The sequence below is a fragment of the Mercenaria mercenaria genome, chromosome 2 (assembly GCF_021730395.1).
Source record: "Mercenaria mercenaria strain notata chromosome 2, MADL_Memer_1, whole genome shotgun sequence".
Taxonomy (NCBI): Eukaryota; Metazoa; Mollusca; class Bivalvia; order Venerida; family Veneridae; genus Mercenaria; species Mercenaria mercenaria.
The window spans coordinates 54950769-54966164 of record NC_069362.1 but is presented as its reverse complement, the minus strand read 5'-3'; the positions used below and the strand labels follow the sequence as shown (position 1 = coordinate 54966164).

Below are 15396 nucleotides of genomic sequence, written 5' to 3'. Positions count from 1 at the left end.
TTAACCAAGGTGTGAACGCGGACTACGCCGACGACGGGTCATATACACTGACCATTGTATAATGGACGAAAAGACTGAAATTCGAAGCTATATTAAATGCCGCATTAAACTTGATATAAATTCAAAGCAGATATTTGATGAATTGTGTGGTGTATATAGACCTCAGGTCATTTCAATGCGCACAGTTTTTAGGTGGGTTAAAGATTTTAAAGCTGGGAAATTATCTGTTGAAGTTGAAACCTGTTCTGGTAGGCCTAAAACCTCTGTTACCAAGGCAAACGTCACTGTTGTAAAAACTGTGGTCGAACAGGATGCGCGAATGTCGGTGAAAGATATAGCCAGGTGTACTGGCATATAGGAAGGCAGTGTGCAAACAATTCTGAAAAAGCGTTTGGACCTGAGAAAGGTTTGCGCTAGGTCGGTACCACATTTGCTCAATGAGGAGCAAAAGAAACAACGCCTAAAATGTGCCCGGGAACATTTGAAAACATACAAAGGCTGTGATAGTCGGGTTATTTCTAACTTGCTAACAGGTGACGAAACCTGGGTGCACATGTTTGAGCCATAGAGAAGGGCTGATAATAAGCAATGGAGCCCGCCTGCTTAGCTCGGTAGGTAGAGCGTTGGTCTACGGATCGCGGGGTCGTGAGTTCGATCCTCGGGCGGGGCGTATGTTCTTATCCGTGACTATTTGATAAACGACATTGTGACTGAAATCATTAGTCCTCCACTTCTGATTCATGTGGTGAAGTTGGCAGTTACTTGCGGAGAACAGGTTTGTACTGGTACAGAATCGAATCCAGGAACACTGGTTAGGTTAACTGTCCGCCGTTACATGACTGAAATACTGTTGAAAAAGCGGCGTTAAACCCAAAACAAAACAAAATAAGCAATGGAAGCAAAAAAGAAATGGAAAACGCCCCTGTATTGCCAAGTGAACAATAAGTTCGAAAAAGATGTTGTACGCAATTTTCTTCAATTCTAGAACTCTGTACTGAAGAAATTTAAAGAGTTTTGCAATAAGAAACGTCCAAACAAAGGATGATCAGGAGTCCATCAAATACACGACAACACCTCCTCTCACAAGTGCAAGGTTGTTTAGTCTTTTTTGACTTCTGAAAAGGTGAAGTTGTAAACCATCCGCCTTATTCACCTGACCCGAGTCCCTGTAACTTTTTTTAAATTTCCAAGGCTTAAGAAAATGCTTTCTGGAAAGAAATATAAGTCCAGAAGTTCTATTGGCAGCACCATTTGTCAGTATGTCTCCAACATATACCAAAAGAAGTAACTCGTGACTGGGTAAAAAGGTTACAAAAATGTGTTTCGGTAAAGGAGGAATACTTTGAAGGTTTGTAATGAAAATAATTTTGATAAAACGTAGCACTTAAGAAATCCGAACTCAATGACAGAACTTTTTGCAGGAGCCTCGTAGTGATTTTACAAAGACTGAAGGCAGCGCTTGAAAGGAAGAATAAATTCAGGCGGTTTAAAGATAAATGATGTCTATTTAAGCAATATTGTAAATTAAAGATGGTAAAAGGTGTTTATTATGTAAACATAATAGGAATTACAGATATGTGAAACAAAATTCTGTCTGAAATTTATCTTTAGTGCGTTTCTCATTTTAAAAGGGCTATACGAAAACGCTAGGTAAATGAATTTTAAAACGAAACATAAATGCGGCACAAGCTATAAACTCACAAGCTATAAACTCAAAAATCGACACATAGTATCATGTCAACACTCGATGCAGAACTAGAGAATCTAATGAAAAAAGCCCAAAATTAGAGAGGCACAGATGTGCACAAAGATAGGCAAAGATTAGCGCAGACCATTATCCACACAAAAGAGTGTAAGATATTGAAGCATATATCAACAATAAATATAGGTTCCGTAGTAAATCATAAATAGTGTTCAAGCATTATTATTTACGGTAAATGCCAAGGATATTTTGCAAATTTCAAGAAGTTTATGTATACAAGTAATACTAAGGACATCATTAAAACTGAACACAAACTAGTGGTTACTGCTGTATGCCATAATCAATCCATAAAATGTTTAGTATACATGCGTATATGCCCATTTCAGTTCAATCAATCAATCACGCACATGTAACTTCAAACGGACTGGAGCAAACGGCCATTGTCTGTGATTTTAATACATTCAATTCATTTGTAAAAAGATCTAAAAGAAAGTACTACCCCCCACTGACGTGGTTTCACTGATATATTTAAGAATATTCTGAACAGCCTAGGAATCAGTTCGAAATTTACCTTTGCATATGGTGCGCATCCATCAAGATCCCTTAGAAAGTAGCACACACGTTCCACACTCCAGCTGGTGATGTCCTCATCCCTCGGACTGTCACACGTGCACATTATAAAACTCGACTTCTGAACAGCATTTGTGCAGACTGACACTTGTCGGTCAAAATTCACGTCCGTTTTGACCGAACCATTTATTACAGAAGTCGTGTTACCGAGTTCCTTGTTATGGCACTGATCGCGACATTTTGTCTTTTTCATAGAAAAATCTAAAGGCGCATCATAGCCATTGACGTCGCTCACATTTTTTAGCTTTGAAGAAGAAGCAGAGTCAACTCTTTGTCTCTTAACCGACAAATCTAATGCACAATCAGTCGCCGCTTCCGATTGTTTTCGTTTTTTCAGCGACATGACTGTGCTGAATGGCGATATACGCCTTTTCTGAACTTCTTGCGAATGAATGGTGCGCCGATGTTGAATTTCTTGCAGTAGCATATCATTTTGATATTGGATACCTTGCGCCTGTGGTACTAGTATTCTATGATTCGGGATATCAAATGCTGGTGGAGTTTGTTTATGCTTGATTTCTGATGTTTGTAGTTTAGGATATACCTTAGATGGTTTCGTCGACGACAACCAACCTGGTATATTGCACAAGTTATACAACTGCTGAGTCATTGCTAGTAAGATCTGCTGTGTCATGACTGGGTAGAAAAACGAAGACGAAGAACCATCAGCGTAACCTTGTGTTATAAGACGAAGCATATCATGCCTTCGGTTCATTTCTTGTAGGGCTGCAAAGGCAGCGTCTTTTGTATCGACCGGAAACGGAAGTGGTCTGAAGCATACATAAGCAAATATCATGAATCATTTCATGTCTAGTCTTTGCCAGATCTATACAATACTAGAATGGAAAAAGTTACAACATTGCCTAAACATCCTGTTGGCAAATGAGATATATTTATGAATTTCTGATTCTAATGTCTGTAACGTGCAGATGCAGTTGTTCAGGAGGAGCATCCAAATCCTGACCCGGAGGTCGCAGACCCGGATGTTTGAAGGTTTGAATTCAATTAGCCGTAGTAAATTGATTTCGGTCTCAAACACTCCTAACTACAGCGCTGCCGCTAGTCTGAAGAAATGAACGTTATTAAATAATATAATTTATGGAACGATGCGAAACAGGAAATTTAAAGTAAACGGGGCTTAACACAACCGTTCGAACCAACTGTAGAGAGGACCATATACGGATGATACGGACATCCATAATCCGGTTCATGTGAAAACGTTTTAGGTGAGTTATGCGCGACTGACATTGGTTAAAGTAGTATATTTCCCGTTTATGTCCCGCTGGTTCTTATAGTATACCTAGGGGTAGTGTTACGTAAGGGTAGGGTATAACATGCAGTGTTTTACTTTTTGTTCTGGTGCCAGTGCATGGGACTTCGTTTGTAGGTATTTTTCTCTTACGTTCTAGTGGCCTCTAAATTTGACCAAGCGGTATCTTTTGAGCAAAAATTTAGACAAGTTCATAAAAGGATGCAACTCACCAAATTTGATGATGATCCATCATGTGGCGAATGAAAAGAATCTGATAATATTTTAACTTTAAAAGTGACTAAGCGCAATCATTTGAACAAATTTAAGAGTGGACCACATAAAGTTGCTACAGACAAAGTGTGGTTCATGAGAAAACAAAATCTTTTTTTTTATCCCTTGTGACTCTTAACATGGTCACTGCGCTACCATATAAAAAATCTTGATATATTTCTTTACTAGGACGATAGAGACCGAATCTGATGAAAATCCATGATCTGGTTCATTCGAATAAGTCGTTAAAATGTCTTCTACTTTAGCTCCTAAAAGGTGCAAAGTTACACTATTCAAAAAAACTTGAGACAGGACCTTTCAAGGATGTTATTGAACACATATTGCATACATAACGTTACCAGGATGTTATAGAGAAAGTCTGGTGAAGATATACTACGTGGTTCATGGGAAAAGTTTCTATTTTTAGTTCTGGTGACCCCTTGAAGAGACCAGGTGGAAATGTTGCAAGGTGTTTGAGAGAGGGAGACGGGATGCTAGTATACGAAACAAGAGCATCGCCTACGGGTGCCATCGCTCGTCTGCAAGTGCTTGACAGTATGTAAGAAAATAGTTATAGTTAAGATTTTGTAAGTACAAAAAGGGCCATACTTTTGACAAAATGTATATCAGAGTTACGGTTCTTGGCATATATAGTTATCTGATGATGATAAACAAATGTGCAAAGTTTCAAAGCTGTAACTCTTATAGCTTGTGAAAAAAGGTGGACCTAATCTAAAATTCTCTAAATACAAAAAGGGCCATAATTCTGATAAAATGCATATCAGAGTTGTCGTTCTTGGCGTACACAGTCAACTAATGATGATAAACAAGTGTACAACGTTTCAAAGCTGTATCTCTTATAGTTCTTTTTAGAAAAGGCCCACCTAAACAAAATGTTTAACCAAGAAACTAAAATGTTGTAAGTACAAAAAGGGCCATAATTTTGACAAAATGCATATCAGAGTTATGGTTCTTGGCCTATGTAGTCCCTTGTTGATGATAAACAAGTACGCAAGGTTTCAAAGCTGCAGCTCTTATAGTTTTTGAGAAAAGGTGGACCTTAACAAAACTTTTAACCAACGCCGACGATCAGTGACGACAAAACCTCGTAGATTTTTTTTAAAAAATCAGACAAGCTAACAGGAGAGCTCTCAAGACTCTGTATCGCTCAACAGACCTAGTTCCTACCCCAGATAACTTAGTATCCAATTTGCCTAGATTTCGTAAAGACAAACAATCTGAACAGGTTTTATGTAAATTAGGTAATCATTTCTACAGTTTTTTAATAATGTGATCTAGTGACGAAGTCACCCATTAACAAATTCATTGTAGATTTCAAACAAACATTCTGAAAAAGTTTTATGAATATCTTGTTGGAAATGTGACCTCAAGAACGTTAGGACGGCTATAAGGCTACTCGCCCACCGTTTCGGTAAAAAAAAATAACATGATCATTTCCAACAAGTTTGGCATATGACACTGAAAAATAATATTAAAGTGGGTGAAAATAAAAGTTGGATATTGGTAAAAATGCAAAGGTTTACTACCTTCTGCACAATATTTTTGATTATTTATAAAACAGTTTCAAACATTTTAAGTCAATAAATTTGTACCACTAGTCACTTTCAGAGTATTCGCTTTTTATTGTTTATTGAGAAAAAATATTTTTTCGCCTAATATGTGAGGGATAGTCCCTTTAAATTATTTGGCCTAGTGACCTAACGTTTCGGAAAATCAAGTTGAAAATGTGGCTTATAGAGTGTTAACAAGGTTTTTCTATGACTTGATCTAGTGACGCAGTTTTTAAACCCATGTAACCAAGTTTTGAACCTGACCTAAATTTCGTAAAGACAAACATTCAGATGATGATCAAGCAGAAACTGTGGTCTGAAGAGTGCTACGGTTTTTCTATGGTTTGACTCAGTGACCTAGTTTAATCAAGATCTCAGGTAACCTACTTTTGAACATGACTTACATTTCATAATGACAAATATTTAATAAGGATTTCCTATGATCTGACCTAGTGACATAGTTTTTGTCGAGCCCGCATGTGAAAGCGAAGACACAGTCGTCCAAATGGCTGTTCAGTGTATGTGCGTGCGTGCGTGCGTCCGTCCGTCCGGATTTGTTTGTCCGGACCATAACTTTGACATGCATGGAGCAATCTTGTTTATATTTGGCATGAATGTTAACCTTAGTGAGACGGAGTGTCAAGCGCATTCCCAGGTTCCTATCTCAAAGATCAATGTCACAGCTGGAGATCAAAGGTCATGTCAGATCCTGACAGCTTGTCCGGACCATAACTTTGACATGCACAGAACAATCTTATTTATATTTGGCATGAATGTTAATTTTAGTCAGACGGAGTGTCATGCGCAAACCCAAGATTCCTATCTCAAAGGTGAAGGTCACAGTTGGAGGTCAGAGATCATGCCAGATCTTGACAGCTGGCGGGCTCGACATGTTGCCCGTTGGCATCTAGTTTACATCAGGTTTTGTACTTGACCAGACTTTGACAGCGACGGACATTTTGATAAACATGTACATACAAACAGAAAGTGTGGTCTCCAGTGTGTTAACAAGTTTTTACGGCTTGACCAAGCGACCTAGCTTTTGAACTTGGGTAACAATTGACCTAGCGTTCATACAGTCAAACATTCTGACAAAGCGTTATGAAGATCAGGTAGGAAACGTAGTTTCTGAAGTATTAAAAGGGTGTTTCTGTGACCTGACCTAGTGGCCTTGTTTTTGATCTCCTGTTAAAAAGTTCTGATCATGACTTGAACAAGATGGTCAAGATGGGCCTAGGTCGCTCACCTGAGTAACACATCATAACAGTGTAAACATGTTTGTCCTAGTGATTTCATGGAGACAAATATTCTGACCAATTTTCATTTTAAGATTGGAGCAAAAATGTGACCTCTTGAGTGTAAACGAGCATTTTCTTTGATTTGACCTAGTGACCTAGTTTTTGACCACACATGGCCCAGATTAAAATTCATCCAAGATTTCATGAAAACAAACATTATGAAGATTCGGGAAGATTGAAGCAAAAACGTGGCCTCTAAGAGTATAAACAAGCTTTTCCTTTGATTAGACCTAATGACCTTGTTTTTGACCTCACGTGATCCAAATTCAAAACTATCAAAGACTTCATGATAACATTGTCAAAATTCACACCGGAGTTGTCTACCCTGGTTGTCTTGGTCCACTTGATCACATAAATGAAATTTGGAACCAATCATGCAAGTAGTTACCAAAATATGTTCATTTTAATTAAAGACAAAGGGAGGTAATTTGAAACAATAGAATGAAGTATTGCCATGCAATACAAAGTCCCCTACTGGAAGGCACCTAATATTTTCTACTGCAGTATAATGAACTGATATCTGTCAATGATGTATAAACAATATTGTACTATATATACAATATGTTACTTGGAATAAAATTTGCATATATAAAAACCTACAGTTGTTTTCATATGGAATTTTTTTGGCCAATTACAAACAAGAGGGCCATGATGGCCCTATATCGCTCACCTGAATTTAATTGCTTTCTTGAAAAATATTCTTCGCTAAAGCTAAACAAGTAACTCCATGGGGCGGGGTCAATTTGACCCCGGAGGTCATGATTTGAACAAATTTTGTAGAAGTCTATTAGGCAATGCTACATGTCAAATATCTAAGATCTAGGCCTTCTGGTTTATTTTTAGAAAATTTTTGAAGATTTTTCTATGTAAAATCAAGTGACCCCTGGGGCGGGGTCAATTTTGACCCCGGGGGTCATGATTTGAACAAATTTGTAGAGGTCCACTAGGCCATGCTACAAGTGAAATATCTAAGCTCTATGCCTTCTGGTTTATTTTTAGAAATTTTTTGAAGATTTTCCTACATAAAACCAAGTGACCCCTGGGGTGGGGTCAATTTTAACCACGGGGGTCATGATTTGAACAAATTTTGTAGAGGTCCACTAGGCAATGCTACAAATGAAATATCTAAGCTCTAGGCCTTCTGGTTTATTTTGAAGATTTTTCTATGTACAATCAAGTAACCCCATGAGGCAGGGTCAATTTGACCCCGGGGGTATGATTTGAACAAATTTTGTAGAAGTCTACTAGGCAATGCTACATGTCAAATATCTAAGATCTAGGACTTCTGGTTTATTTTTAGAAATTTTTTGAAGATTTTCTTATGTAAAATCAAGTGACCCCTGGGGCGGGGTCAATTTTGACCCCGGGGTTCATGATTTGAACAAATTTTGTAGAGGTCCACTAGGCAATGCTACAGGTCAAATATCTAAGCTCTAGGCCTTCTGGTTTATTTTTAGAAATTTTTTGAAGATTTTCCTATGACGTTACGCTCATTGTTGGCGTACATTAGCGTAACTGACGCTATTGTCGTTTTAAACCGCTTTGACGTTACAGGGATTACTTGGGGTGTTTGGGCTACAGTTTCCATTAATCATATCGTTCCGACATTTAAAAGAAATATTTTGTTATAGATGTCGAATGATGCTTATTCGATCAAATTATTTATCAGACAGTGAATTATATTGCAATGTTCTGATACAATTTTAATGCGTATACGTTATTTAGTTTTCAAACATAACGTCGACGTTACACTAATTTCACGGTTGTGACATTTCGGCTAGATTTTGGAATTTTCGTGTGATAAATTTAATTTATATTCAATGTTAGACTTATGCATATCAATTTGCAGACAATTGTATGTACTTTCAGACTGTAGTCGCAGATTTGTAAACAAATACATATTTCTGTACATATTTCGGTACGTAACAACTTCGTAATTTTATTTTGTGCATTTTTTGACACGTGTGACATCGCGGCTAGATTAAAGTATACATATATTAAGCGCCATTATCCAAGTTAAAACAGGACAACAACTTACTAATTCAAAAGTAGAATTTATGTACTTTTTGTCAAAATAAATATTATAGAAAACATACGATAGTTAAAGAAACTACAGAAGTTTTAATAAATCCGGTCGAGGAAAGACATAAAATCTTACGTTTTCAGTTGGAACTGTCTTTTGCTTCCTGTTTGTTACAGGAAGTATTGAACAGCAAATGACTGCAATGACATCAAATATAGTTAACGTCACGTCACCGAGTCTTCTTATTTGACGTAAAAAAATAATTTTATGAATTTACCAAGCCGTTAAATAATGCGCATTGGTGAATTCTGTTACATCTTACATGACGTTTTAGTGTTGTTTTCTATGATTCTATGTCGAATTAAATTTTTACTAATTGTTAAACGTAAATGCGATCATATTAACTAAGAGGGAAATTGTTTTGCCTTTCTTGTGATATAAGAAGATAAACGACCGTATTTCTAAAACGAATTTCATGAAACTTTGAAGTGAACGAAACTGAAAAATTTCCAATGTTCGCCAACAACGTACGCAACGTCCTATGTAAAATCAAGTGACCCATGGGGTGAGGTCAGTTTTGACCCCGGGGTATGATTTGAACAATTTTAGTAGAGGTCCACTAGGCAATGCTACATGTCAAATATCTAAGCTCTAGGGCTTCTGGTTTTTGAGAAGAAGATTTTTTAAGATTTTCCTATGTAAAATCAAGTGACCGCTGGGGCGGGGTCAATTTTGACCCTGGGGTCATGATTTGAACGAATTTGATTGAGGTCCACTAGGCAATGCTTCACACCAAATATCTAAGCTCTAGTGCTTCTGGTTTTTGAGAAGAAGATTTTTAAAGTTTTTCCTTTTGGTTGCCATGGCAACCAGAATTCTGTATGGAATTCAATTCTTTGAACAATTTTTAAAGAAGACCATCCAAGGAACATCCCTGTGAAGTTTCATCAAAATTGGCCTGTTGGTTTAGGAGGAGATGTTGTTTAAAGGAAAGTGTGGACGGACGGACGGACGGACGGACAGACAGTCGGACGGACGGACGCCGGACGGTGAGCGATCACAATACCTCACCCTGAGCACTTTGTGCTCAGGTGAGCTAAAAAGTCATCATATAAGTTATTCATAGTAACAACAAAGGGAAACTAATCCTAAAAAAATCTATTATTGTAAGTCAAAACAAAACTCTCTACCAGGTAGAGGTAGGTCAAAATACACCTAAAGATTCAATGTAACATGCATGTTGTACCACAGAAAACTGGTCTCGATTTTTCCCTACGGCCAGTAATAAAAAAGTAACAATATAATCTATTTATACTAACATCAAAGGGACGTAATTCTAAAAACAAAGGGTGCCTCATGGTGGTGAACATTTGAGCCAAGTTACATCAAAATCCGTCCATGCATGAAGAAGAAATGCTCCGGACAGTCATTCTTAAATTTAACTTTTGACCTCTAAGTATGACCTTGGCCTTAGACCTAGGGACCTGATTCTTGCACACGACAATCCGACTCATGGTGGTGAACATTTGTGTCAAGTTACATCAAAATCCCTCCATGCATAAAGAAGAAATGCTCCGGACAAAGTCATTTTTGTATCTGACATTTGGCCTCTAAGTGTGACCTTGAACTTAGACCTAGGGCCCAGGTTTTGTGCATAACATGTTGTCTGATCCAGGGGAATATTTGTGCCAACTGATATTTAAATCCTGTCTTGCATGACAAAGTTATAGACCGGACAGGAAAAAAATTCTATTGACTTTTGATCTCAAAGTGTGACCTTGACCTTTAAGCTAGGGTTCTGGGTGTTGCACACGACACGTCGTCTTCTCATTGGGAACATTTATGCCAAGTAATATTGTAATCACTTGATGGTTGACAGAGTTCTGGACCGGACAGGAAAAAAAATCCTATTAACGTTTAACCTCCAATTGTGACCTTTACCTTTGAGCTAGGGTCTGGGTTTTGCGCATGACACGTCGTCACATTATGGAGAACATCTGTGCCAAGTAATATTAAAATCCCTTCATGGATGAGTTATAGACCGGACAGGAAAAAGCCCTGTTGACCTTTTACCCCAAATTGTGACCTTGACCTTTAAGCCAGGGATCCGGGTTTTGCGCATGGCACGTCGTTTTTTCATGGGGAACATTTGTGCCAAGTGATATTAAAACCCCTTCATAAATGACAGAGTTATGGACCGGACACGAAACAGACCCTGTTCATGCTATGTTAACATTTGACTGCTAAGTGTGACCTTGACCTTTGAGCTAGGTGTCTGAAAGCTGTGCATGACACATCGTCTTATTATGAGGTACATTTGTGCCAAGTAATACAAAAATCCCTTCATGGATGGGAAAGTTATGGACCGGACAGGAAAAAAACCTTGTTGACCTTTGACCTCCAATTGTGACCTTGACCTTTAAGCTAGGCGTCCAGGTTTTGCGCAAGACACATCGTCTCATCATTGGGAACATTTTTGCCAAGTAATATTAAAATCTCTTCATGGATGGAAGAGTTATGGACCGGACAGGAAAAAGGCCCTGTTGACCTTTGACCTCAAATTGTGACCTTGACCTTTAAGCTAGGGGTCGGGGATTTGCGCATGACACGTCATCTCATCATGGGGAACATTTGTGCCAAGTAATACAAAAATCCCTTCAAGGATGGGAGAGTTATGGACCGGACAGGAAAAAAGCCATGTTGACCTTTGACCTCCATTTGTGACCTTGACCTTTGTGCTAGGGGTCCGGGTTTTGCGCAAGACACGTCGTCTCATCATGGGGAACATTTGTGCCAAGTAATATTAAAATCCTTTTTATGGATGACAGAGTTATGGACCGGACACGAAATTGCGGACGGACGGACAGACGGACGGACGGAATGACGGAAAAGCGCATTCTTATAGTCCCCGAAACTGGTTTTCAACCAGTAGGGGACTAATAAGCAAAACCCCTTGGGGGCCATGCTTTTCGTTGAATCAAAATTATTTGAAGGAATATAGTAGAGGGTCACCCAAGGAACACTAGTCTTGTGTAAAATTGTTTTGAAATCAGTTTTCTATATAGCCACAAGTCCAAATGACAGGAACAACAAAGGGAAGAAATTTAACAAAAAAAAACAAACTTCTTACAAGGTACAGATATGTCAAAATACACCTAAAACTTGGAGGTACCATCCATGTTGAACCACAGAAAAGTGGTCTCGGTTTTTCCCTACGGCCAATAATAAAAAGTTAGTAAATAAGCTATTTATAGTAACATAAAAGGGAAGTAATTAAAAAAATATTGTAAGTGAACAAAAGAAGGATCTGCCAAAATAAAAACAAGAGCACTGCACTGCAACGCAAATGCAGAGCAATATACACACAAAACAAAGTCATATGACGCGTGACCTTGACCTTGAAGTGAGCCATCCGAAACATGCGCTCTGCACGTCGTTTCGATGAGGTGAACATTTGTGTCAGGTTTCTTTGAAATCCTTCACGGGGTTCACGAGTTACAGAGCGGAAGGGAAATTGCTAACCAACAGACAGACAGACAGACGGACACCGCGGCGATAACATAATACGTCCCTTCGGGCGTATAAAAAGGAATCGAGATCTTATGGTGATACAAGTTGTGTGCAAGTTTGGTTAAAATCAAGTCATAAATGAAGCTGCTATTTTGCAGACAAGGTCAAAATAGCTAATTCTGGCCTTTTCAGGGGCCATAACTCTTATGGTGATACAAATTGTGTGCAAGTTTGGTTAAAATAAAATCATAAACAAGAGGGAAAAGATGGCCCTAGGTCGCTCATCTGAGAAACACATCATAACAGTGTAGACATGTTGCCCAGATGACCCATAATTGAACCTGGCCTAGATTTCATCAAGGCAATCATTCTGACTAAATTTTATGAATATCCAGTGTAAAATGCAGCCCATATTGCATACACAAGGTTTTTCTTTAATTTGACCAGGTGACCTAGTTTTTGACCCTAGATGACCCATATTCAAACTCGATCTTAATTTCATACAAACAAACATTCTGATCAAATTTCATGAAGATCCAGTGTAAAATGCAGCCCCTATTGCATACACAAGGTTTCTTTTTGATTTGACCTAGTGTCCTAGTTTTTAACCCAATAGATGACCCATATTCGAACCTGACCTAGATTTCATCAAGGCAATCATTCTGACCAAAAATCATGAATATCAATTGAAAAATACAGCCTCTATCGCATACACAATGTTTTTCTTTGATTTGACCTAGTGACCTAGTTTTTGACCCCAGATGACCCATTTTCGAATTTGGCCTAGACTTCATCAAGGTAATCATTCTGACAAAATTTTATGAAGATCAGTTAAAAAAATACAGCCTCTATCACAGACACAAAGTTTTTCTTTGTTTTGACCTAGTGACCTAGTAGATCCCAGATGACCCATATTTGAACTCCTCCTGGATTTCATCAAGGCAATCAGTCTGATAAAATGTCATGAATATCCAGTGTAAAATGCAGCCCCTATTGCGTACACAATGTTTTTCTTTAATTTGACCGGGTGACCTAGGTTTTGACCCCAGATGACCCACATTCAATTTTAACTGAGATTTCATCCAGACAAACATTCTGATCAAATATCATGAAGTTTTGGTATAAAATGCAGTTCCTACTGCATACACAAGCTTTTTCTTTAATATGACCTAGTGACCTAGTTTTTGACCCAAGATGACCCATATTCAAACCTGACCTAGATTTCATCAAAGTAATAATTCTTACAAAAATGCATGAAGATCAGTTGAAAAATACAGCCTCTATCGCATACACAAGGTTTTTCTTTGATTTGACCTAGTGACCTAGGCTTTGACCACAGATGACCCATTTTCGAACTTGTCCTAGATGTCATCAAGGTAATTATTCTGAACAAAATTCATGAAGATCAATTGAAAAATACAACCTCTATCGCATATACAAGGTTTTTCTTTGATTTGATCTAGTGACCTAGTTTTTGACTGCAGATGACCCATTTTCGAATTTGGCTTAGACTTCATCAAGGGTATCATTCTGACAAAATTTTATGAAGATCAGTTGAAAAATACAGCCTCTATCGCAGACACAAAGTTTTTCTTTGAATTGACCTAGTGACCTAGTTTTTGACCCCAGATGACCCATTTTCGAACTTGGCCTAGATTTCATCAAAGGTAATCATTCTGAACAAATTCATGAAGATCAACTGAACAAGAGATCACAGAGTGATCTGGGCGCCCACCATTGAGCAATTTTTGAATGTTCCAATTTTCAAGACTAGCTCAAGGTCAAAATCGCTGCCAAATTTCATTTCGGTACAGAACACTGTGCATGTGGTCCATGCATGTGTTTCAAATATGAAAGCTGTAGCTTGAGAAATGTTAAAGTAGGTCACTAGATCAATTTCAAGGCCAAAGTTCATTTTGGTACACAAAACTATGCATGTGCTTCAAATTTGGAGACTGTATCTTGAGAAATGTGAAAGTAGGTACTAGGTAAAAATCAATGTCAAATTTCAATTCAGAACACAAAAATATGCATGTGGTCCAAATTTAAAGCCTGTAGCTTCAGAAATGTGAAAGTAGGTCACTAGGTCAATCTCAAGATCAAAGTTCATTTCGGTACACAAAACTATGCTTGCGGTCCAAATTTGAAGCCTGTACCTTCAAAAATGTGAAAGTAGGTCACTAGGTCAATGTCAAGGTCAAAGTTTGTTTCGGGACACAAAACTATGCAAGCAGTCCAAATTTGAAGGCTGTAGCTACAGAAATGTGGAAGTAGGTCACTAGGTCAAGATCAAGATCAACTCATATCAAGGTTCATCTTGCTTCTCAAAACTATACATGTAGTCCAAATTTGAATGTTGTAGGTTATCGACAAAAAGAAGTTTTTCCCTATATAAGTCTATATGAACCATGTGACCCCCGGGGCGGGGCCATATTTGACCCTAGGGGAATAATTTTAACAAACTTGGTAGAGAACCACTTGATGATGCTACATTACAATTATCAAAGCCCTAGGCTTTGTGGTTTGAACAAGAAGATTTTCAAAGTTTTTCCTATATATGTCTATGTAAACCATGTGGCCCCCAGGGCGGGGCCATATTTGACCCTAGGGGGATAATTTCAATAATCTTAGTGGAGGACCACTAGATGATGTCACATACAAAATATCAAAGCCCTAGGCCCTGTGGTTTTGGACAAGAGGTTTTTCAAAGTTTTTCCCTATATAAGTCTATATGAACCATGTGACCCCCGGGGCGGGGCCATATTTAACCCTAGGGGGATAATTTGAACAAACTCGGTAGAAAACCACTAGATGATGCTGCATTACAAATATCAAAGCCCTAGGCTTTGTAGTTTGGACAAGAAGATTTTCAAAGTTTTTCCCTATATAAGTCTATGTAAACCGTGGGACCCACAGGGTGGTGCCATATTTGACCCCAGGGAAATAATTTGAATAATCTAGGTAGAGGACCACTAGATGATGCTTCATACCAAATATCAAAGCCCTAGGCCCTGTGGTTTTGAACAAGAAGATTTTCAAAGTTTTTCCCTATATAAATCTGTGTAAATTATAAAAATAAATAAAGGGACATAACTCACTCAAAAATTGTTGAACCAGTCTGATTTTCAGAGGGACACAAC

General features: G+C 38.1%; 1 protein-coding gene across 1 annotated transcript in view; it reads right to left on the bottom strand.

The window, feature by feature from the left end:
• The window catches only part of LOC123563981 (uncharacterized), a 99968-nt gene that overhangs the window by 20885 nt on the left and 63687 nt on the right, over positions 1–15396 (bottom strand). The window contains exon 5 of the mRNA XM_045357217.2: positions 2274–3102. Coding sequence (XP_045213152.2) covers positions 2274–3102 — 829 coding nt within the window. The remainder of the gene's footprint in view (positions 1–2273; positions 3103–15396) is intronic.